This window comes from Mirounga leonina, unplaced genomic scaffold (genome assembly GCF_011800145.1).
Source record: "Mirounga leonina isolate KUSES-001 unplaced genomic scaffold, KU_Mleo_1.0 Mir_178, whole genome shotgun sequence".
NCBI classification, from domain to species: Eukaryota; Metazoa; Chordata; class Mammalia; order Carnivora; family Phocidae; genus Mirounga; species Mirounga leonina.
The window spans coordinates 10,325,166-10,350,924 of NW_023270464.1; the positions used below are offsets into that span (position 1 = coordinate 10,325,166).

General features: G+C 48.7%; 1 protein-coding gene across 2 annotated transcripts in view; it reads left to right on the forward strand.

Moving 5' to 3' along the window:
- Window positions 1–25,759, forward strand: part of ADAMTS17 (ADAM metallopeptidase with thrombospondin type 1 motif 17) — a 344,744-nt gene that overhangs the window by 149,918 nt on the left and 169,067 nt on the right. For both annotated transcript variants that reach the window (XM_035024022.1, XM_035024023.1), the window contains exons 9-10: window positions 20,629–20,769; window positions 22,787–22,937. In XM_035024022.1, the coding sequence (XP_034879913.1) occupies window positions 20,629–20,769; window positions 22,787–22,937 (292 nt within the window). The remainder of the gene's footprint in view (window positions 1–20,628; window positions 20,770–22,786; window positions 22,938–25,759) is intronic.

Sequence of the window (25,759 nt, forward strand, 5' to 3'; positions counted from 1 at the left end):
TGACTATCTGCTAAAATGGCCATTCAGGCAGATAGGTGTTGGCAGTTCCTTTTCAAACTGATACTTACTGCAAGACCCAGGGATTGCGCTCTGGGGCATTTCTCCCAGAGAAAGAAAACTTATTTTATTTTATTATTTTTTTTAAGATTTTAATTTATTTATTTGACAGAGAGAGAGAGAGACAGTGAGAGAGGGAATACAAGCAGGGGGAGTGGGAGAGGGAGAAGCAGGCTTCCCGCCGAGCAGGGAGCCTGACGCGGGGCTCGATCCCAGGACCCTGGGATCATGACCTGAGCCGAAGGCAGATGCTTAACAACTGAGCCACCCAGGCGCCCCAGAAAACTTATTTGTACCCAGAAACTTACACATGAATGTTTGTAGCAGCTTTTCATCATAGTAACCCCAAACTTGAAACTACCCAGATGTCTTTCAGCAGGCGAATGGTTACACCAGTGGGGGTACCCCTATGTTATGGACTGCTACTCAGCAGTGCAAAATGAATGGGTTGTGGATGCACACTGCCGTTTGGATGAACTTCAAAGAAATTATACTGAGTAAAAAAAGGCAGTCTTGAAAGAGTGAACATCGCATGACTCTATTTACCTAACATTTGTGAAGTAACGTAATTATAGAGATAAGGAACAGGCTAGTGACTGTTAGGGTTTCAAGGATGGGGGAAAAAGTGAATATGGCCACAAAAGGGTAGTCTTGTGATTTTTTTTTTTTTTAAGATTTTATTTATTTATTTGACAGACACAGAGAGAGAGGGAACACAAGCAGGGGGAGTGGGAGAGAGAAAAGCAGGCTTCCCGCCGAGCAGGGAGCCCGACGCAGGGCTCGATCCCAGGACCCTGGGATCATGACCTGAGCCAAGGCAGACGCTTAACGACTGAGCCACCCAGGCGCCCTAGTCTTGTGATTTTTTAAAGTCTCTGATTTTTTAAAAAGATTTTATTTATTTGAGAGAGCGAGCATGAGTGGGGGAGGAGCAGAGGGAGAGGGACAAGCTGACTCCCCACTGAGCACAGAGCCCAATGCAGGGCTTGATCCCAGGACCCCAAGGTCATGACCTGAGCCGAAGTCGGACGCTCAACCGACTGAGCCACCCAGGCGCCCCGTTGTGGTAACGCTCTGATTTCTTGATTGAGGTGGTGGTTATAGGAAGTGGAATGTGTGATAAAATTGCACAGAAGTACACAGTGAGAGAGTACATATAGAACTGATGATATCCGAAGAAGCACAGTGGATTGTAGCAATGTTCACTTTCTGGTTTTGACACTGCATTGTAGTTATGATGCCACATGTTACCATAGCAGGAGGCTGGGTGAAGGGTGCACAGAACCCCCCTGCATTTTTCTGTTTGGTCGCCTGTGCACCTTTAATTATTTCAAAATTTAGAAGTTCAGAGTAAGATCATCCCTTTTGAGGATCTTTTCAAAAATGCAGATGTCCTGGGGCGCCTGGGTGGCTCAGTTGGTGAAGCATCCTGCCTCTTGATTTCAGCTCAGGTCATGATCTTGGGGTCATGAGATCGAGCCCCTGCATTGGGCTCCATGCTGGGTGTAGAGCCTGCTTACGATTCTCTCTCTCTCGCTCCCTTAGCCCCTCCCCCTCAAAAAACATTAAAAAGCAGTTGTCCAGGCCGCACCTCATGCCAATTAAATCAGCATTTCTGCAGGTGGGATTTTTCTGAACTTCCTTAGGTGTTGCCAACAAACAACCAAGTCGGGGGGCCTGTACTCATTCACATGAGCAGTTTCACTGTCCTTGCCTTCCTCCTGGCCATCGTCACGGCGGCTACGGGCTTGCATTGTGTCGCACAGTTTCAAGCTGTCCACATCCACTCATCAGCTCTGTTCACCGTCAGTAGTGACCACTCTCCTTCGTTCACGCCCATCAGTCGATGGCCTTTCCCATGTTGGCAGGCGACTGTCTGATGACCCCAGAAGCATCGAAACCATGGGGCTCCCGCATTCTTAGGCAGCCACACTCACTTTGAAAAGGGGCCTCAGTTGTCATGGGTTCTGGGGTGGTGCTGTCCCTTTGACTTTCCTTTGTAACGACAGAGAAAAGGCCCCTGGAGATGGCGACCAGCGGCATTCCCTGCTTCTGAAGAGCTCTGTACGTTTTCGGAAGGAGGTCAGGATGAGTTGGCTTTGGAAAGGCTTCACTCTTTGTGGTCTTTGGGGTTTCGCGCTTCTCTTCCTCCGACCCGGAGACGCTCCTCTACGGTTTGGACACCTGACTATGCTGCTGCTGGGTTACGGTGACTTCTGGAACCAGGGCAAACAGGGCAGGGGAGATGGGCAGCAAGAAGGTGGACCCTAGGCCCCCCGGACTTGACCGGCCGTGGATACAGCTTGTAGGCAATTCCGCTGGACACTGAGGTTGACTCAGAAAGAAAGGAAGATGTGGCAGCAGAGAGCGTCCATACCTGTGTGGGTCGGTGTGACTTTGGTCTCATGGCCCCGGTGGGCGGCAGCGCCTGTTATCTTGTTCCAGGGAGTGCTGATGCAAGCAGCTCAGTCTACCACTGTTTCCACCACCTTCAGCTCACTCTCTCTGTCTGTCTCTCCCCCCCCCCCCCACCGCCGCCTCCAGCAGTCTTCCTTCCAGTGCCCTAAAAAGAAAAGTCTTGGCCACACAAAAAAATAAGTACTTATATGCCTGTGACACTGATAAGACCAAGTCTGTGTTGAAGCTGGAGGAGGGTGAGGAAGGGAAAGAAAACATAGGAAATCTTGCAAAGCAGCGAGCAGGGCCACCACATCACCCTTCTGGGGGCCGGGAGGGGGGGGACATCAACATAGACGGCGGTGTGGCCCCCAGAGCCAGAATCCGCACTGATGTGATATGACGCAGGCGGAGTGTGAGCTGGTGATTTCCTGAGAGTGACCCCTGGGGTCTAGCGTTTCCACCCTGCCCTGGCCCACCTTCCCTCACCATCCCCTGTACCTCAGCCTCCTTTTATGCATAAAGGATCAGCATGTTGGTTCTGTTTCCTGAAGAATTAGGATCGTCTTGAAAACCTCAAAATGGCGGGCGGGGGGAGACAACCTATGGTATTTGTAATGGATGAGCCTTCTGCTGCCTTCAAAGAGGTGACACCTCTTTGACATCTCACCTGGAGGATAGGGCTTGGGTGGGGGGAGCGGCCAAAGATGAGGACAGCGGCCGGCCCTTGACAACTCCTATTTCAGACCAGTGAGTTTCTGCTCTGTCAGGCTTGCCAGATTTGATGCTGATTCCCTTCTGTAAACATAAGTTGGAAGCAGACGTTTAAATAAAAGCCAGTGTCAAAATTATTTTTTAAAAAGGAACATGGATGGCAGGACACTTGGTACCCTTGCTATTTCTGTCTCTCCCCTACCCCCAACCACCCTTCACTCCAGAAGTGTGACAGAGCCCCACCAAGAGCTGGGTCACATGTGACTGAAGGGGAGGGAGGGCGAAGGGGCAGCCGCTGCCCGGGCTTCAGCCCCAGAGACCCTGAAACAAGGGGGTTTCTCTTCTCCGCTGCTTTCTGCCCAGGGCCGCACATTCTGGAAGCTACGGGACCTGCCAGAACCACCCTTTATTGACACCGAGGGGCTTTTTTGTCTGGAACACCTTTCCTTTTACATCTCAGATGGGACTCTGTGGGGAGGGCCTCTTTTCCTGTTTTAATAACCCATTATCAACTACAAAGTTGCCGCTAGTAAAAATATCAATTATCCCTTATGCAATCCTCCTGGCATTGCTTGAAACTGCATTCCATCCTCTTAACATGATAGTTGCTCTGAGCCAAAATTCAGAGAGGGTTTGAGGACAAGCTGTGTACACAGTCGTTAAGACGGCCAGAGGAATATATTTTTATCCTGTAAATTGAATGCCAGTTAAGCAGTAGTGATTACTGTAAGAAACTATACTTTATAGTAGGGGAAGTGAAGATTTCTTTTTTAAGATAAAAAGTATTGCTTAAGAAGAGCCTCAAAAAAATAATGGGAAAAAGAAATAGCAGTAACGAAGCCCCCAAGGTCTCAATTGTGTCGAAATTTCTCAAACAAACCCTTGGTGTTAGAGAAACAAAGAGTCTCTACATACAGTGTACCCAGAATGCTTCACGGAGAGTCCCACAAACTAGCATTTGATAATTTAGCAATAGGGTGATCACCATTCCCAAAAGTTGTTCCTTAGAATCTTCACCATCAGGGTAAAATTTGCAGATGGAACATTTGGGCCTTGGACTTTGAGTGTGTCCAGAATCTCCCGACAGGAATGCCCTCCCTGGGTCTTGCCCCCCAAAACTGGGAATCCAGGCAGAACTAAAGTATAGTCAGGATTTTTGACTTTGACTCACCAAGATGTGATTGTCCTAAATCTTTGCCACCTGGCTGAAAGCTTGGTGAGAAGTCCTGCCATTTGTTATCAATGTGGACTTCTCCCTGGAATTTGTGGGCAGGAGGAGGGAAGAGCAAAGGAGGACAAGAGTGTGATCTCAGATATTTGGACTCTGTCACATCACAAAGAGCGGGGTTTGGATCAGTGCTTGCTGAGAAGGCAGGCATGGGGTCTGGGCATGGAAGCCTCATGAAGGCCCATCTGTGCTCAGAACAGGAAGAAGCTGTGGGTGGGCCCCTGCTGTCACATTCACGGACAGAATGTGTCTTAGAGGCAAAGTTCTTAGCGCTCGAGGTACACCGGACTCAAAACTTGGGAGCCCCTGAAAAATACAGGTGCCTGCCACACCCTCAGGCATCCTGATTTACTTGGTCTGAGATGGGCCCCAAGCATTGGTAATGGTCAAAGTTTCCCAGGTGATTCTCACCTGCAGCCAGTGTGGGACACGTAGTGAAAACCATCCGCAGTGGCTGTCAGGTGTGTTCCTTGGACCAGCAGCTTCAGCATCCCTGGGGAGCTTAATAGACATGCAGATTCTTATCCCTGCCCTGCCACCCTCCCCCGCAACACCACCACCCCACCCCACCCCACCCCGCCTCACCTTGGACCTGTTGAATCAGAAACTCTGGGCTGGGGCCAGCCATCTGAGTTTTCACAGGTCCGCGGTGGGGATTCTGGTGTGCACTGAAGTCTGAGAACCACCGGTCAACACCGTCACAGCGGTTCTAATGCACTTGAGAATCGCCTGGGAACGTTTAAAAATCTGCTGCTCAAGTCGTGCCTCCTACCAGTGAAATCAGAACCTCTGCTGGTGGGAGCCAGGCCCCAGCATTCTCCACGGATCGCCAGGAGAGTCCACTGTGCGGCTGGGTATGAGAACCAGCGCTTACAGAAATGGTGCTGGGTCCCTCTTGGTCGTAAGACTGTAGGATTTGTCTCTGAAATTCTCCTAGGTCTCTAGTGTTAAATTTCATCAGGCAGGACATAACCTGCCTTAGAGTGGGAAAGGGATGATAGAGACCTTATTGTTCCTGATGGGAGGTGTGGCTGCCTGCTTCTGATTTTTTATTACACTTGCAGGAGAAGGGGCTCTCAGGAATTCTGTGGGGAGGTGATGCTCTCAGACTCACCCTGCCACCTAAATATAGCAAAGAGACTGTAGATCCATGAGGGTAAAAGCTTTCAGGAGAAACTCTTAGAGACACTCAAATTGATTTTGTTCAGTCTATTCTATCAGTTAACACTTACCAGCACCTTCTGTGTGGTTAGCACCATGTGGCCAGGCTGTGGGGAGGCTCTGGGCTGGCGAGGTGTAGAGAAGAATGACCAGTCCCACCTTCAGGGAGACCTTGAGAGAAGGACCATGGTGCGTGGGAGTTCAGGCTGAAGGGATCCCTCTTAGCTGGACAGGGTCAAGGGCTACTACAGAGAGGTAGTGACCTGTAATCTGGGCCTTACAGAAAGAGGAAGATTTCAGCCTGTAGGGAGAACAGGAAATGGTGTCCACATAGAGGTGAAGGGCACGGGCAAAGGCCCTGGGGTCTTGTGGGAGTTGTGTAAGTGCCGCTGTGGGGCTGGGCTCATTTGGGGCTACACCCCTCTCAGGACTGTTGACCCATGGCACGCATTTCACAGTTCTAGGAGGTAAGGTGAAGGAGTACACATGTCTTCCCCACACCCTCAACCTGGCCCCCTGGGCAAGGTGGAAAAGGCCGAGTCCAAATAATGAGGCCATAAAGCCCCTCCTGGTGTGTGGCTTTTAAGGAAAGGAAGGGGGTGATGGTCATTAGGAGCAGGAAGCAGCCTATCCTTAGGGTTTCTGCTGCCTGGAGCATCCTGTACCCTTTGATGTCCCTGAGGGGTCTTTGAACTTTGAGAGGCTGCAGGTTTTCCCCTGGGGAAGCAGGTCCCTCCTGCAGGTCAGCTAATCTCCTCCTCTGCACTGCCTTTGAAGGGGATAGGAATTGCTGGGGGCTGGTTTCCAGTGCCCATTAAGACAGCAGCCCCTAGAAGAATGAGTGAGGGAGATTGCCACTGGGGTGAGGGGTGGGCAGCAGGGGGCTAGGAAATTACTGTGGGGGAGGGGAGACTCAGTTTTCATCTCCTACCCCTTTGTATCTTTTTAATTTCTACCGTACACTTATTTTAGCTACCCCCAGCCAGGCCTTCTCCTATCGGCTGAGAAACACCCCCACCTTGAGAAATCAGGCAGTTGTTACTGTTTGTGATTGGAAGGCTTATTAAATCCAAGCCTTCCAAACAATCAATTGCTAAGTCTAGGCGGAATTGGAAATAATCATGTTTACTTAAGAGATGTCAGTGGTTAAAAAGGAAAAAAAATGTCATCCTTTTCTTCCTTTGTGGGGGGCTCGGGAGCAGGCAGTGCAAGGGGAGGCCAATAGAAAATAGTGAACATAGAGCGTTTCTTCTAGGTAGATCTAAAAGATAGTCATTTGAGAGCTGACTCTGAGGTTTTCCAACACCAAACCAAATTTCATCCTCAAGTCCATAGAGGACCTTTGAAGGATTCCCAGTGTGATGTCTTCTCAAGCTTCTAGACACCATTCCCATCCCCGTTCACAGGCTGGGTTGGATGAAGGCAGAACCTAGAGGTAGACCAGAAATCTGATTTTAAACCTGAACACAGGAGACCCTTGGTTCCTAGAAGTACTTGCTTCTGCCAGCAGAGAGGTATAGGGTGGGCATCTCTCTTTGGGCTCTGGTTTCCACACGGGCTCAGACAGAGGAGCTTCAAGAGCCCTTAATATCTCGAATCCTGTGGCTCTGTAGAGCCCAGATCTCAACTAGAAAAGGAGTCAATATCCTGAGTGGCAGTCTCCTAGCAATATGTTTTTAATGTGCAAAATTTTCAAGTACCAAAAAAGGAGAGGATGGGTAGATATCACAAAGATTGCAAGGTTCCCCGCCCTGACCCCACACTCCCTGAGTCATTCTGAAACCTTACCATGCCCACCCAGCATTTCATGGCTCTGGATATGTCTGTCTCCCTCTCCTGCCCTTGCCCTCTGAGCCTCAGATATTTATGGGAAGGCTGGAGGGTAGGGTGGATGCTAGCAATGTTTCAGATGTGTGCCTCAGGTAAGAGAACGGGGAAGTGTCCAGAAAGAAGGGGACCGAGTCTGCACCCTCTCCTGAGTGTCTCAGTCCCCAGAGAACAGAAGTGTGATTCCTTCAAACTGGGCCCAGGAAAGCGCTTGGCTGCTTCCCAGCACCCGTTTTCCCCAAGGCCATGTCCGTACTCTGTAGGCCCCTCTCCTCTCTCCATACTATCTTACTGGCAAGTCCCTTTGCCCTGAGAGCAGACCTTGAGCTTCTCCGATGCCTCTTGACTTTCCATTGCTATTGCCAAAAAGGATTTTTCTATGTAGCCCACAGTATTCTGATGGCTCCGCTGTCAGCACCCTCCCGCCCCGAACTTCAAGACAGCCACTCTTGGCATGGGTTAGCAGGTCCCATCCTTTGCTCTCCTTTGGACGTGGGGGCAAATTTCATCCTCAAGGGGCTGGGCCATACATTCAGGTTCAGAGCAGAGACTGCCCAGGCTCAAATTATACTTGACCATTTACCAGCTCTTTGACCTTGGGTGGGCCTCTCAATTTCTCAGTTCCCTCTCAGTTCTCATTTCCCTTACCTGGGAAGTGGGGACAATAATAGTGAGTTAACACATGTAACAAGTACTGGTACAATGAAAACTCTGTTCCTCTGCTTTTTTCCAGGCGCTCCCTCCTGCTTGGTCAGGACCGCGCCCCCCCCCCCCCCCCCCCCAACGTATTGTGTCTCCTTTCCCTGTTCCCACTGTTAGTGTCCTATTCAGCACCCGTGTCCAGGGAGAGACCCACCTTTATTTGCACCTTTGATGTGTGGTCCCGTGGGCACATGGGTCCTTAGAGCCGTGCCTGGTATGTGACAGGCATGGAGTCGGTGTTGGTAGATGAATGAGGGCATGATTCGGCTATCAACTTAGGCCCTTCAAACCCTCTGGGCTTCCCTGGCTCACACCTGAGTGAACAGTAGCCTTCGGCTGACACAGGAATAGATGAATCTCCACCTCTGGTGAACAGAGCCAGCACTTTGGTGCCGGGAGTTTTGCCCTCCCTTTGCCCCATCTGCCACCACAGTACCCAGCCCACCTTCCATTTCCTCACTCCTCTGGATGGATGTGCTGACTGTTAAAACACAAAGTGCTTTGCGGGGGGTGGGGGGGGGGGGAAGGTTCCTCTGAATCAGGGACACAAGGGGGACAGGTGGGGACACTGGATACCAGTGGTGGGGAGGGAAGGAATCACAGTCTTTTCCCTTCTCTACCTCACTGCAGAGCTGGGCCATGGAGATTTGGCCCACTGCAGAGGGACCAGGAGATTGGACCTTGGCCCCCGAAGTGCTTGCCTCGGTCACACTCCACAGAGGACAGCAACATAGGATTGGGGCTGGCTGTATATTTCCCTAAAACTGGGATATCACTCTCCATTTACATGTCACTTTTGCCATCCATTGTTAATTGCAAGTTCCTTTTTGATGTCTGGAAGGTAGGACGTAGTAGCCTGGGATTTGCATCTTTGGAAGGTTTTAGCTATCCTTCCATTTCCTGCCCCAGTCCAGTCCGGTGTCTGCAGCCCTGATAGAGTAATTACTCTTTAGACCAAGAAGCAGAAAGCATATGCTTCTCATTCTCACCCGGTCTCCCAGTTTCCTTTCACAAAGTCCCTGCCATGATAGGGACAATGTTCTGTTGTGGCAGTCTTTCCTTGGCAGGACCTTGGGAGAACATTGCTTAAAAGAGAAATGCTCCATACTCAACTTTTCTGTTATGTTCTTGCTTGCTAAGCCGGGCACATGGTCTTCTTGTTGAGCTACCCTGGAACCAAAGTTCAGGGTTGGTTTCCCCATCATTGCAGAGCCCTTTTGGCAGACTGGGAAAAGTGAGGAGCTGAGACCCACTTATGCTGCATCGACCTGCATTCTCGGAACCCTTCCTGATGCTGGCAGTCCGGAGACCCAGAGGGGGTCCTCCAGGACCAGCCAAGAGGGTCCTTGGCTTCGCACAGGATGGGAATCAAACATGAGCCAGCCGGAAGTGAGAGCAGAGTTTACTGAAAATGTAGAGAGAGCAGATATAGATGGAGTGTCTGGGAGACTCAGGAAAGGAGCATGAGTCTCCCCTTTTTGGGGGTCTGGGGTTTTTTATTGAGGACAGTGGTCTGGTATAAAGTCCCCTTAGGCATCCAGGAACCAGTTAGAACAAAGGCAAGGGCCCAGGTGTTATTCCTTGGAGCCTGGGGTCTTGGTGTTGAGATGTCTAGCGCCGGTGGTGTGGAATGCACATATGGTAGCTTTGTCCGGTCATTCTCACCTGGTTCCTTAGATGTTACCTGTTCCAGAGAAATCATGAACTCCCTGTCCCTTAAAAAGAGGACACACACTGTTTCCACCATGAGGCATGTATGCAATGGTGTGGGGGTGCAGGTCCCAGCAAGAATAGGAGGAAGAAAAGGAGCAAAATGCAGCTTTTATGGGAGTCCTTCAGTTTCCCGACTTCATTCCCATGTCCCATACATGCCTCCATCAAATACAGCCAAGCCAGATGAAGGCCCACCATAGCCTTGAAGGACAGGAATCCCAGTGAACCATCGTGCAATTCGGGAGGGTGGGGGAACGCAGGGAGCTCAGACTTGTCGATGCTGCCAGCACCTGGAGCTGATGGTGTCTACATGGGCCTCATAGCATTCTGGGCTTCAGCAGGTCTGCATTCTAGGCCCAGAGCAGGCAGGGATGACAGCTCGGGGGCCAGGATGGCATTCACTGTGTCTGTGGTTAGTTTTAGAAGAGCTCACTGCTTTTGTAGTCTTCTTTTGAAATCAAAAGATTTTTTTCAATAGATTTTCTTCTTCTAAAAAGCAAAAGAGAGCCTCACAGACCTTTCCAGCAGTAGAATTATCTCCTTTGCTCTGCCTTACTATACCTCACCATTCACTTTTTTAATTAGCAAAGGCATATTATCTTATGTCATTCTTTGACTCAATTGATTGGACACTGAGAATGCCCCAGATTTAATGGCACAGAGGAGGCATCCCTCTCTCTGTTGGAGATTATGTATGCTCTTCAGGCACCTCATTGTCTAAACCAATTTAGGCTGATGTTCTTTCATTTTCTTGGATGCTGTGTAAAGCCTGCACAGAGGGTCTTCTCCGGTTCTTCTAATACAAGCTCTTCTAATACATTCCGCTCCAGCCCTGGGATTTGGAGGGCTTTTCACAGATGGCATCCTCAGCACAACCATCAGCAGATGGAAAAAACTAGACCTAAATGAAGGTCATACAAAAAGTCACTGTGAGATAACCTGTGGAAGTTTCCCTTCTCTAAATGTCCATGGCTTTTAGCTCCTAGTATCTACACCTAGCCACTAATTCTTTCCAGGTGTGTCATCGGGTTGTCTTATTTCTCCCCGAATCTGTACGTCTGTAAGTAATTTGTGGGTATGGATGTACTCTTATACCAATGTGATGACATCCACAGCTCCCAATGATGGTATTCAAATTAGTGCAGTCACGTTATGGCCTACACCTGTGTGGTCCAGCACGGTGGCACTCAGCCACAGGTGGATCTTTAAATTTACCTTAATTAAAATTTAATAAGATAAGAACTTTAGTTCCTCAGTCACAACAGCACATTTTAAACACTCAGTAGCCACCTGTGGTCGGTGGCCACCATATTGGACAACACACACAGAGATTTTCCTTCATTACAGAAAGTTTCATTGGACAGCATAGGTCGGCACTTGCTGATTTATCTGTGCTCATGGCCAGACTGTGAGCTTCCTGCAGGCGGGACTGCGTATGCCATTCATTGTTGTATAACTGGTGCCCTGAAAATGCCTGGTACAGGGTCATGTTCAGTCAGCTCTTACTGAAAGAGTGAATAGCAACTATACCTTAAATTGTGTTTAGTCTTCTAGATTAAGCATCATGAAATGACTACATTCTGAGCTGGAAAACTTTTCATAGTCATCTGGTTCAAACCCCACACTTCCCAGCTAAGAAAACAGGCCTGGGGTGGTTGAAGCCTTGTGTCAGGTCCCCCAACTAATTGGGACAAATCTTTAACTCCAACGATGACCTCTTTCTCCTTGGACCATCACTCTGTCCACCATGTCAGACTGTCTTAGTGTTTACTTTGAAATGGCAGTGAGGAAGTCCTCTTCAAATGATTATTTAGAAGATGTCCTTGAGTTGATCAAGTATACTTACCTACAAGCAATCTAGAGCAGGTGTATTCAGTGTGTGTGTATTAAAAACATTTCCATTAGACTTGGGACCAGGGTAGAGTTTTCCATTGTTTTGGATGTCTGCCAAATTTCATAAGGCAAGAAATGAGGTATAAATATTGAAAGAGAAGAGTCAAAGTGGCTGTTATCTGCATGTGGTAAGAGAATCATCTGACAACTATTGAAACCATGGTGTTCGCATTGGTGCCAATCGTAAGACTCATAAACAATAATCCATGGCTTTCCTGTACACAGGCACATCACTTACAGAAGAATAAAAGACAGACCTCATTCACCACGTCTACCAACAATGTGGAATACCCAGGAATGAGGCGAATAAGAAATGCGAGACCTTTTCATATAAAATAAAATTTGCCAGAGGTCATTCAAGAAATCCTAGAAAGATAAACAGGTGCCTCTGTGTTAGGATGGCAAGATTCAGATCTTCAATGATTCTAGTTCTCCCCAAATTAATCTGGTTATTCAGTGCAGTCCCAAACGAAAAGGACTTTCTGTGGAACTCGATGAGCCAAAAATCTTATGGGAGTAAAGTTCTTAAAATACCTGAGATAATTCGGGGGTGGTGGGGAAAAACTAAAGAGAAGAAGGAAGAAGAATTGACTCATTCTGCTTACCTTATCAGAGGTAGAGTTTTTTTTCTGAACACTCTAGCCTTTCCGTCTGAATCAGTGCTGTCACCCTTGGGAGGCAAATCCTTATTCCACTGATGTAGCTACAATTCTAAACTTCTTTGGAATGTTTGCCTGGAGTCCCCTTCACACACTCCCCTCCCCTTTTATAGAATGTCTTCCCAGGTCAGAAGTCAACATCACTTTGTAGATTTTTTTTTCTTGGTTATATTTTCAAGCATCATTTGATTCCAAGTCTGTGAAAGTAATGACACACATGTTTGTGTACATCGGCCCTGGATGCACTCGTAGAAGGCTTGAAGGAGCGAGGGCACTGTGCAGAGAAGGCTGTGAGCCTCCCAAGGACGTGCCACTCATTTGTTCACGTTGGGGACCATCTCATCATGGAGTTGCCTTATGTTTATGAGGCAGAGGAAGGACACCCCCAGGTAGCCTCTGTTCTGTGGGCTGGCGGGCTGCCATATGGACCTAGATGTTCATGGGCTGCTTTTATTTTCCAGCCATTTCCTGAGCCCTGCCCTGTGCCCTGCCCTGTTCTGAGAGCTGGTGGAGCAGGGAAGGGGGGCCCGTCTCACTGTGTGAGGACCATCTTTGTCAGGGGCGGGCAGGACCAGACGCACCTGGGCTGATGAGCCAGGAGGAGTTATCAGAGCCAGAAAACAGCCTTTCACGAAGATGGCAATAGCGTCAGCCCTCCAGGCCCCGAGTCTTTACCAACCCCTGGCTGCTGGATGCACAGGGAAACGAGCAAGAGCCTGACCTGCGTGTTCAACCCTAGATCCGCTGCCGAGATGAAAAGAAATGGGACACGGTGCCACGGACCCCCAACTTCATCCTCTTGCTTCAAAGGTCAATATATAGCACAGACCAGGGGTCATCAGCCATTATCTTTCACAGGCGTCCTGGGGTGTCTGCGGTCTTGGACGGGATGACTGCCTGCCGAGAGCAGTTGGGCTTCTGAGGCTCTCACAAAGCTGCTGTTCGGGGGTCTCACAATTGCAGTCACCACCTTCCCTTGGGCTTGGTGGCTCTCTGAGGGCACCACTTCCCTCATGAACTTGGCGGCTCTCTGAGGGCACCCGGGCTTGCAGCTGGGGGGCTGCCACTTTCCCTCACTCAGGCATGTGTGTGTGTTTTCCCGTGGACACCTCACTTCCGTTCCTTTAGAATACAGACTCCGTGGAGGCAGGGGCACAGCCTGTGCCAGCACCTAGACCAGTGGCTGGTCGTGGAAGGCATTTGACAGATGTTTGTAGAATGAAGGAACAAATAAATGAATGACATTAAGAATGTCATCCCTGTGCAATCATAGATGAGGAGAAGGGGTGCAGAGGCGGGATGCGCTCTCAAGAGGCAGGGCTGGAATTCTCATCCCGGTCAGTGTGACTCCAAAGCCAGGACTCTCAAACGTAGCACTTGCTTCTGCATGAGAAGAGGAGTTCCCTATCATCTCTCTTTTTTTCTTTTTCTTTTTTTTTTTTAAAGATTTTATTTATTTATTTGAGAGAGAGAATGAGATAGAGAGAGCACGAGAGGGGGGAGGGTCAGAGAGAGAGGCAGACTCCCCGATGAGCAGGGAGCCCGACACGGGACTCGATCCCGGGACTCCAGGATCATGACCTGAGCCGAAGGCAGTCGCTTAACCAACTGAGCCACCCAGGCGCCCTCTTTTTTTCTTTTTTCTTAGGGTATGTTATTATCAAAAACTTCACCTGATTGGCAGATTCTTTCAGAATTTATTTTATTTCAAGAATCTTTTTAAAAGAACTACAAGGGGCATCTGGGTGGCGCAGTCAGTTGAGCGTCCAACTCTTGGTTTCGGCTCAGGTTGTGCTCTCAGGGTCGTGGGATCGAGCCCCATGTTGGACTCCGCACTCAGCGGGGAGTCTGCCCCCCATCCCATGCTCATGCACGCGCGTTCTCAAATAAATAAATTTTTTAAAAAATTAAAAAGAATTACAAGATGGCAAATATCCTAACCATATACACACACTCACACACACAGTCAGACTTTCATTTTGACAATTCTCGAGAGAAATCCAAATCTTAATACTCTTTACTGAATATGTATAGTTTTTGGCATGTCTACACATCTGTAATCTACTAGAGTTGAATTGAGTCTACTCACAAATGATCCACTTTCAGAAAAACAAAAATTGTTTTTTCCACATAGTCTTTTTTAAATTTTTAAAAATTCTAATTCTAGTGTAGTTGATATACAGTGTAATGTTAATTTTAGGTGTGCAATACAGTGATTCAACACTTCCATACATTACCCTGTGCTCATCACAAGTGCCCTCCTTAATCCCCATCACTTTTTTCACCCATCCCCCACCTACCTCCCCTCTGGTAACCATCAGTTTGTTCTCTACAGTTAAAGAGCCTGTTTCTTGGTTGGTCTCTCTCTTTTTTACCCTTTTTTTCTTTTGTTTCTTAAATTCCACATCTGAGTGAAATCATATGGTATTTGCCTTTCTCCGACTTCTTTCGCTTAGCATAATACTCTCCAGCTCTGTCCATGTTGCTGTAAGTGGCAAAATTTCATTCTTTTTGTGGCTAAGTAATATTCCATTCTATATATATGCTGCATCTTCTTTATCCATTCATCTGTCAACAGACACTTGGGCTACTTTCATATCTTGGCTGTTGTAAATATTACTGTTATAAACATAGAGGTACATGTATCCCTTTGAATTTTATCTCTTCGTTTACATATTTTCATTAAAACTATCAAAAAATTGGAAGCCAGCTGGGGCTTAAAGCCAGCTGCTGTGTGTGCACATGTCCAAGCAGAGGGGAGTCTGTGGGGGAATGTTCTGGAAGCGGTGAAGCCTCATCACTGAGCAGCTCGGTGCCTGCTCTGGTCTCCCTGGCCCAGAAAGATGGTCTCAGAAAAAAAGAGGCTGGCCGGCAGCGAGGAGTCTAACCTGGTGTGTGACCTTAAGTAAATCTCCCTTAGTTTTACAGCACCCGAAGGGGCTCATCAAGAATGGAGGAGGTGTTTGCTTCCTCTGGAGGCTATGAAGGTACAACTGGAAATAAAAGTGAAAATTCTCAGGCCGAATGATAGCCCAGTGACGCGGCAACTCTTTGTACAGCGAGATTCTGAAACAAGAATGAAAGGTGAAAATGATACCAGCATTACCTCTAAAAATCACTTTTCAGAGGTGCCACATCAAGGCACTGGACACCGAGTCCTTCACACCTGATCTTCCTCCTGCCGTGGGGATAAAATGTTAATGTCACCTGTCAAGACTTCGTACCTTGTGCCCGTGTTGAATGAAAAATGGGTGTCGTGAAACAGCAGAATCACCCTCAGCGTGACGCTGGGCTCACGGAGGGCGTCCCTGAGATTCCTGAGGGAAGGGCAGCTACCCAGCTCTGTCACACTCCCTGAGGGTGGGCACGCTCTTGCACACGCAAGCGTACATGCTCAGGGACCAGAGCGAGGGGCACCGTCACCTGGGCCACGCTCCTCCTCTTTTCTTTTTCTCTCTTTACCTCTCTCTCACCACAGTTAGTTGAATTTTTGTTAAGTGAAAAATTAACAGCCCATTTGATGTGAATCTTCCGTGTGAATAAACTCACACACATGCATGCGCACACCTACGCAGTCCTGGGCAAGACTGAGGAGAGGACAGACCTGACTCAGATACCTGACCTCAAAATCCCTTAGGTATCAATTCAAGAACGTGAGTGTTTTCGTTCCTTGAGTGCTCTGGCTAGGGAAGAGAGATGGCTTATACTGTACACGTCTTCTCCATCTTCACCTACTCTGATGTAATCCACTACAGCAAAGCCCATTTCACACCAGCGCTCTATTGATCATGATTTGCCCATTGGTGATTCCAAATTTCATGGCGTTTTAGGATCATTTTTCCCAGGGTGATCCTGTGTGTGTAGGAGGTAAAGCTGAACCTGTAGGGACCCCAGATCTACTCTGGTGGTTGCATGAGCCTGTTAGGCTCATTTCCCTGTGCACAACCAAAGACAAACAAAGACTTCTCTCGGGTGAGAGGATTTTGATGTGATCACTGCCTACTTGTTTGGTTCCCCCTCAGTGGGGTTATGGGTGATGATGACAGTTTAGCCTGTATAAGGGAATGCAGCCTGTTACCCCTAGTGACTTTCAACACGTGTAGGTGACATTTCTGAGTAGCTGAAGATCGAGGGCATAGCGTGGTTCTTGGCAAAGAAGTACTGACAGTCGAGAATTTTCCTCCTAGTGTAAAGCTGGGGTGTTGGTTATTATCATGTTAAGTAATATTAACTAATACAACTCTGCCTCTCATTTCCTGGAAACTGCCCTGAGCCATCCCTGTTACTATAGTGTCAGTGAGCATTTCCTGAAAAGGGACTGTCCGTCTGCCCTCACTCAGGGTTACTAGGATAGGGCCTGGGCTGGCTGAGGACCCCTTCAGTGGAGGGGCCACGTCACCGGAGCCTTTGCCCTAGGTTCCCAGGCAAGACTACTTTGAGGGGAGGTGTGGGACCTGATTGCATCCTGATGTCAGAATCCCAAAGCTTCTGGGAAACAGATGGGTAGGCTTAGAGCCAGGTAAAACCAAAGCTTTCAACATGGCAGATATACCAAGCCTAGAACACCCAGCCCTCTCCATGGTTTTTCAGGATTTGGGGTGAAGCTAGGAGGGGGTGAACACTGTAGGGGTTCTCTTAGAACTCCCTCCGTGGTATATATTGGATTTCCTAAAGCAAATACAGAAGCAATGTGTTATTTGTTTTAAGATAAAAATCAACTCAAGGCCATTAGCTTGTTATTGTGTTTGATAAATCTGGGTCACGTGTGACGGGAGGCCTGCCTGTGTCTTTAATCCACTGTTACTTCAAGTTAGAATCAGCGTGTGTGCTTAATGCTACCTGTTTTTGTTCAATATAATGTTGCCAGAAGTAATAGATGCCCTGGGACATAAACCTAAAACAACATACATTTCTCAGTCAAGAGATCCTGAATTTAATCTAAAAATAGCCTAAACAGTAGTTTATGTAAACCTCAAATATCAAGACTCCCAGCCCAATGCTAGTTCATCAAACTGTAAATTTATGAGGCAGTTAGCATTTGAACATTTTAAACCAGATCAAGCCCGATCTGTGTTAGACACAGGCTCCAGGAATCCAGGAATCCCACTCTTGGCTGATCTTGCTGACTGGAACATTCCTTGGGGAAGTCCTCCTCTGAGGCCGGCTGTCCTGAAACGCTCACATAACATACTGTGCAGGCGCACAGCTTTGGATGGCATAGAAAGCTTTTCTAAACACTGTTTTAAACATAGTTTTGTCTCCTGAGAGACCAGGCCCTCTGGCCAGCAGAGCCTGGCAGAGCGAGCGAAGAAGGCTCTTTCATTTTACAACCAACTTGATCACCAGAGAAAACTTAGAAGTGGTCACAAAGGAAACATTCCTCCATATGTGGTGAGGCCACTCTGCCAGGGCTTGGATCTCCCCCAATTGTGGTTTCCCAAACAGCATCCTTGTTGTTTGAAAAAACCCATCTGGTGGCCGCTCCAGAGATCCCAGCCCGGGATGACGGGAACCGGCTTATAAAAGTGCAAAGCCAGATGAACAACTGACTCACGGGTTGGTTCTCCGTAGGATTGGATTCTCCAAGGTTGACAACAAAGCATTTTCACTGGTCCGCACACTGTGCTTACACCTTGTCACCGAAGATGGGATGGAGCCCCATTTTCACAAGACATTTTATTTCTATCGCCCCTACACACTGAGCAGAGTTCACTGAAATCCATCAACATTTTCAGAAGATCCATTTGAAAACTCTACCAGTAGTTTTATTTAAAGATCTCAAATCAAACCCAAATCAAGATGTAAGATGACTTTTAACATCCTCTGGTATAAATGCACTTGAAAAACCAGTTAGTTCCTTCAAAAGTTAACACAAAACAAAGAAATGATAGGTAGATAGACAGACAGACGGATGGCTATAGATAGCTGTAGGTAGAGATAGATAACAAGCAGGAAAAAGAAAACCTGAAAAGCTGAGTAACGGTACTGAAAAATAGGACTCATTCAGCGAAGTAACTACTAGAAATATATCTAAATTATTCCTATTGGTCAGACTTCTCGGACAGTCTCTTGGTTCTTCATTTCACTTGAATTGGATGGCTACCTGGTCTCTTGGCAGGAGGGCAAGACTGAGTCTAGCCAGAGAAAGCTTGCGTCATTCTGTTGAACGAGCCACCACTGCATTAGACTTAGCACCCCTGTAAGGGATATGGATTCTCCGATTTGGTGGTGCTTTCCCCCATATTAAATAGATAATTCGTTCAAGAAGTTTGCACAGAGTGCGTGCTCTGTGCCAGTCACTGGTGGAGAAGCTGGGATAGGAAGCTGCCCCAGGGGAACCTGGGGAGTTGGAAGAGCCTTTGGGAAACGCAGAGGGAGGGCATTGTTCAGGGCAGGGTCTAGTAGAGCGGTCCGGACCACGGTACAACGTGGCCATCAACATGAAGGTGGCACCACAGGTGTGCTTTCTTCTGACAGGATAGTAGTTAGTCACTTAACCAACTGACCAAAAATATTGGTCCAAGTGGGGAAACGTAAAGAAATTAGACTTCGGTGCCTTCAACATTTTGTTTTAGCTTAAGCCGTGAAAATGTTAACTTTTTCACCAATTTCACGGGGGGAGGGGGAAGCTTTTCCTTTGAGGGTGTGTGTCTGCTGATTGGACTTACATCTCACCTTCCTCACGCAAGCCGCAACTGTAGTGAAAGGAGTTCAAATCCCAGGTTGTTTTTTCTTTTTTCTTTCTTAGATGGAGTAGAACATAAAAGACCGTTGTGAGGCAGTCCAGGGCAGATTTTTATGTTTTTTTCCCCCCTCATCTTTTACACTTGTTTTGCCCATCCCCAATTTGGCAGTGGTCTATTTTTAGCCACTCACTAAGTTAGTTTTCCCGAAAACGACTTTTGTTCTCCTGTTTCCTTGATTAACACAACATGTAACCACACATGTTAATTGACACAGCAAGTCTTAGTGACATAAATCGGTTTGCGAATACATACGATTAAGCCCCGGTTAAGTGTACCCTTGACTCATGGGAGTAGAGCTGTGTGGGTGAGCAGAGAGTGCCCAGCCAGCCCGGAGACCCAGGAGCTCGAGGGCCTGCCGGTGTATTTCAAAAAGGACGCGGGTGGTTTTGGCTAATCCAACTCCACATGGTGATGGTGGTGAAGGCTGTGTCTCGTAGGCAAGCGTATGGAGGGGCCTGGAGGGCGTGCAGAGTAAGAACACAGGCTTCTGTCAAGAGACATCAGGATTAAGCAGCCAGCAGGGGGAATTGACGGAAGATGGTCAGAGGCCTATGAGGGAAACTGACAAAAGTGTTCCGGAGAAGCCTTTAGAACCTCTTTTTAGACTTATCTCTGTCTGTGTCTTCTCTTTGCCCAGGCTGGTAGTGATCTGAGGTCAAGGATGGCATATCGGGCACCATTCTTTGTTCTCTTTCTAGCCCATTAGTTGGCACTCGGGAAACCTTTCATAAATATGTGTGAATGGAGGAAAGCACATGTTGTCTCCCTTGGGCTTGTTGACGGAGGATGGGCATCCTTCGGCACAGCGAGTCTCTGCCCTGGAAATCACAGGTCAGCAAAGGGTGTGCCCTCTGCTCTCATATGTTCCATGTCCCAGGTTATCCCAGTGACGACAGATGTGCAAACTAAGATTGTCATTGAGCCTATAGTGCGTGGTTCACCACACACGTCTAGACAGGCCTTCTGGTGTCTATGAGGTACACCTGGGCTGGGAAGGCGACAGGTATGATCTCGGTGGACCCAGGTATAATGATGTGAAAGATAGAAAAGCCGCATTTTTCACTGATGTGAAGATTTGCACCCATGATATTATATAAGTCAAAGTCTTAGATGGTCCCCACTAGACCTTCACGTGGTGACTTCCCCATAGGGCAACAAAACACTTAGATCCTTAATATTGGCATATTTTAGTGTCAAAAAGCAAGTGTAATCATCAGAAACTTACAGTTTAAGAACTGTGATATCACAGTGAATATAATTTGTTCATTTATTCATGCATTTAGCAAATGCTGTGGTGTTCTGTGTGCTCTGTCAGTCTTCATTCATGAAGTAAGGAGATCATCACTCTGTTTCTCTGTAAGCTCGTGGCTGTCGGTCTGCTCTGTTGAGAGTAGCCAAGGACTGCGTGTCAGCCTGTCACTCGTCGCCTCTCAGGCTTGATTTAAGTTAGCATAGTATGCTGGAACATAGAACTGGAGGTGAAAGCCTATAGCCTAAGTGTCCCTCTCTCCCTTTCCTTTCCTTTGGGCAGCTTGGGGATGAACCACGACGATGACCACTCGTCCTGTGCCGGCAGATCCCACATCATGTCAGGAGAGTGGGTAAAAGGCCGGAACCCCAGTGACCTCTCTTGGTCCTCCTGCAGTCGTGATGACCTTGAAAACTTCCTCAAGTAAGTCCTTTAATCATTCTGTACAATCACTACAATGGAAAGTACTTCCAGAAGACACAACAATTGGAGTCTTACCAAGTGTGGGAAGGAGAAACGAATCTCTTAGAACTCTGAGCTGGCCTAAAGAGGTGGTCGGTACAGAATCTCCCCTATCTGGCCTAAACTTCCTCCCAAATGTATGTCTGGTATGATGCGGGGCACCCAGCTGCTATTCATAAATGCTTTGTTGCTCGATTGACTATCAACACGGTGACCGTGACTTGAAGAGAACCCCGTTGCGTTACTCTGCAGTATTTTGACCCTGAATGGACACCACCTTAGCAGCATCCCTTGGCTGCTATGGAAAAGGGCATTTCCTTAATGCTCAGGCTGCTTCCCTTGATAGGGAGCACATTTGCTGGGGAGCCGGGCCTGCTCACTTCCCTCCCATGTGGGGATGGGCTCTGTTTATCTCACTGCCACTTTTTTTCCAGAATACATCTGCACCGTTCCACTCGCAGATTTCCATCTGATTTCAGACCTTTGTCAAACAAAGTCTTAGCTCCTGTACTATGAGGGTCCCTTAGTGTCAAGACCTTAGGGACAAATTTACAGATTTGATGTGCAAACCCTGATCACTTTCTTACTTAGCTGGATTCATCTGTCCACTCCGTGGAGACGAAAGGGACTCAGGGAGTCTTACCTGCCTATGGAGCTTTGTAGTTCAGTAACACATTAAAGCACCCAGTGAATTCGGGACGGAACAGTCAAAGGCATCACTCTGCCTTCTGTCCTCATCCTGAGTCTTCTTTCGTGACATTTCCTGTGGGTGGGGAAATTAAGTGGTGCACATGTCTTAAAAATGGACTTGTTAGTTTTAATATAATCTATTTCCTCCTGAGTACTTGTTATCACAGAACCTTAATGAAATGTTGTAAGCCACTTGACATTGTTTCATTTTTCCCAGAAGGGTCAGTGAAACGGGGCAGGGTATTTTCATTTGCTCATGTACATATTGCTGGTCCCACTGCCTTTGTTAAAGTGTTGTGTGTGTCTGAGCCCAGGAGAAGTGGCCCAGCATCAGCCTCTATGTATTCGTGGGCGATTCTGTGCCTCAAGAATCTTGGTGAGAGGGTGGCTTTCCTTTCCACAGCCATCTGCCTTGTTTTGGGAATTAAGAAATCAAAGCATTCACGTATTTAACCTCCCTTAGGAGCCACAGCCTCACAGCCCCCCAGTTCAGTTTCTCAGAGTTGTTCTCAACCTCTTGTGAACATTTCCACCCTGGTTTGCCATCCTGATGTCTTTTGCAGACTGTGCCACCAGCCAGCTTTCAGGGGTGGGACACCTAGACCCGTCAGCTGCCAAAGCCTACCCCAGACCCTCCAAGAGAATCTGCAGGAAAAATCTTGGTTTTTATTTGAAATAAAGCAAAATGACCCTAACTTCTTTTTTTCTTCATTCATAGTAATTTTGCTCAAAGACGTATTCTTTTTTTTTTTTTTTTTAAGATTTTATTTATTTATTTGACAGAGACAGAGACAGCGAGAGCAGGAACACAAGCAGGGGGAGTGGGAGAGGGAGAAGCAGGCTTCCTGCTGAGCCGGGAGCCCGATGTGGGGCTCGATCCCAGGACCCTGGGATCATGATCTGAGCCAAAGGCAGTTGCTTAACCAACTGAGCCACCCAGGCGCCCGTCAAAGACGTATTCTAAGAAAATACCCTAGGAATCTATTTCAAAAGTATTCTCATCCAAGAATGCTCAAACTTGAGAAAAGTACATTAGCCTCATGGGTGTGATGCTCAGGCCCTTTCCTAGTTGCTAAACTCCCATTGCCTTTGTGGTAAAGATCTGCATTGGGTCAGGTAGAAAAAGAAGAAAAAGAGAAAAAAAGCGCAATGCATGTAGCCCAGGGCCGGGGTCGTCCTGCCATCGGTAATTTGGAGATGCGTCCTTCTCACCCGCTCTTAGCTGACAAGTCAGAACCAAAACCTGGGCAGGACACTCGCAAGTCAGCTTGCCTCTTGGCTGTTGCAGGTCGAAAGTCAGCACCTGTCTGCTGGTTACAGACCCCAGGAGCCAGCACGCGCTCCGTCTCCCTCACAAGCTGCCGGGCATGCACTACAGCGCCAACGAGCAGTGCCAGATCCTGTTTGGTACCAATGCCACCTTCTGCAGAAACATGGAGGTAAGCAGCCCCGGGAGGCCTGGCTCAGGAGGGAGCAGCTGGCTTCTGTCGGAGGACACAGCCACCCATACGCGACACACACACACACACACGGATGCACGCTCACATTCACTTACCCATGTGTGCATGTACATACACCCTCACGGGCATTTGCCCTGGTGTACCCCATCCTTCTCGGAAGTGACGCAAAGTCCCCTGATATGGTTAGTAGATAGCAGAGCAAGGATCTGTCTCAGGTCTGTTCGCCCGCAGAGCGCACACTCTCTCACCATGCTGCAGACAACAAGCCGTGGCTTGGCCCCTTCTGGGGCTGGAGGTGCCAAGAGGGACGCGCGGGGACCTGGGGCAGTGCCGTCTCCATGCCATGGCCCAGGGGGAGGCCAGAGCAGCCTGTGTTCTGGCCTCTAGCCGGCAGTTGGCTCAGGTAGGGAGGCAGAGTCTGTGCCGTTCTGGAGCAGAAGGCCAGAAGCAGGAGAGCTAGCTGGGGTGGGGCTCAGTGGGACTCAGGAGCCACCCAGTGGCCGGCGGCCTGAGGGAGGCGGGCTAGTGCTGGAGCTCAGGGTGGCATCGAATCCCAGGGAGGGAGCCTGGAGGGCGGGACAGGCTCCCGGAGCTAGAACCTAGGGCGAGACCAACTCCAGGATAGCCACACTGGGGACTGTGCCTCCAGGATGAGACCCTGGGGTCGCAGCCCGCAGAGCAGGTCAGCCTGGACTCCGGGAGGCGGGGTGCTGCCTCTCAAGTGCTCCCTCGCTCTGGGGGAGTTGGTTCAGGAAATCAGGGCGGAGTCCTCAGGTGGAGCACCACCTGCCATTGTTTGGGGTGCAGAAAAGGGCAGCGCCTCAAAAGCAGGCTAGCACTTCCTGCTAGCTGTTTCCCCGAAGGGCATTTGTTCACAGCTCTGTCGTGAATCTTCTTCTCCCATCCCCTTGCAGAGGTGCCAGCAAGGGTCCCTTCCAGAGCCGTCGCCCACTGTACACCCCAATGCCTTGTACCTTACACCTTTATGGGGAGATGCAGTGAGCCCCAGCACTCGATCATCCCCGGCAGTCTGCCATTGGTATGTCTGGTGCTCACCATCGGCCTTGACCACGAAGACTCTCCTTCAGATACCATGTGCAGCTAGGAGGCACCCTGTTTGCCTGTCCCAGCCTTCGGTCCTTTAAAGTACCTGATGACACAGAATCATCAGAAAGGGCAGCTTTCACAGGGTCCTTTGATGATGTGGTGACGGCACAAAATCCATGTGGATAGAACCCCAGGGGAGGACCCTGAGCGTTCAGGAAGAGTAGAGACGCCCTGGGTGGAGAAGAGAGAAGTGCCCAGCTGAGGCAGGACACAGAGCAGGCACTCGGCTCAACCTCAGGGCCGGTGGGGTGTTGCAGGTCATGCTGTGCTGGCCCGACCAGGGGCGGGATGGACGGGGAATGCGGTGGGGCAGGGGGTGGGAAGCCAGGCAGAGACCTCTTCCTCCCTCAGAGCTGCAACCATTTTTGCCTTGCACACCATTTGGGCCAGGAGGGATAGGAGGGGGGAGGTACCTATACCGGGGGCTCATGATCTCCCAGGCAGAGAGAGCGCATAGGAAGGGTCAACTTTCCATGCACTGTCACATGAAACCCTGACTGCAACCGTCGAGGCAGAGGCTTTGTACCCCATTTAACAGATGAGAAAACAGAGGCTAAGAGAGGTTAGGTAATGGGCCGAGGTCACCAGCCGGGAACAGGGGGGTGGGCTGCAGACTGAGCCCGGGTGTGTCTATTACTGAGGGAGAAAAGGAAGACTATGGACAGTCCTTTAAAGACAGACCCCAAAGGGGAGGAAGGTGACCTGGTATTTCATTTTCCTTTGCGAGCTTCATTTTATTTGAAGAAGACAGCGAAATGGCAACAAGTAATGATCAGCTTAGCTATGCTGCTTTTTTTTCTTCTCCCTAGAAGCCCAAGATACAAATATATAAAGTGAGATCCTCTCATTGTGTAAGTTACAGGGAAGCCGAGCATTTATTCCCATGGCTCACCAGAAACCACAAAAGATGTCTTCCCTCTTGCCTTTTCTTTGGAGGTCACCAGCACTAAAATAAAATGGATGTTTGTCTTCCCCAATACCCAGCAGGAGTGGAAGAGCACGTGTTAACACGGCTGACTAGCTGGCCAGCAGCATCAGGGAGCTGGCGGAAATTTTCCTGCTTGCAAGGCGAGGGTGCTCCCTGCAGTGTGAATCTCACAGTCAGATGGCGGTAACTCACACAGTCAGATGGTGGTAATGTCATGCTGATGCATAAGAGGCACTGCTGGACAAGCACGAGGTCAGCTGGGAACCAAGGAGTGCTGCCCTAGGCCTGGGACACACCATATGACTCAAAGCCAAACTAAGGCAGTACCCCACTACGGGATTTTTTTTTTAAAGATTAATTAATTTATTTGAAAGAGAGAGAGAGTCTTAAGCAGACTCCGTGCTGAGTGTGGAACCTAATGGGGCGGGGATGGGTATGGGGGGACTCAATCCCAGGACCCTGAGATCATGACCTGAGATCATGACCTGAGCTGAAATCAAGAGTCATATGCTCAATTGACTGAGCCACCCAGGAGCCCTCCAACTAAGGGAGTCTAAGGCTTGCTTTATCATCAGTTTACTCATGTGGTACCTTTATGGATCTGTGTTTCAGTGGGTGTTCAGTATAACAGAAGGGCGTACATATGTCGTATTGTTCCTTTCTTGTTCCCTGTAACACCGACTTTTTAGTGCATGAGCCCCTTCCCCTCTTCAGCCTTGTCCTCACCTCCTTCTGCATCTCCCTTTCACCTACTCTGTTCCAGTTA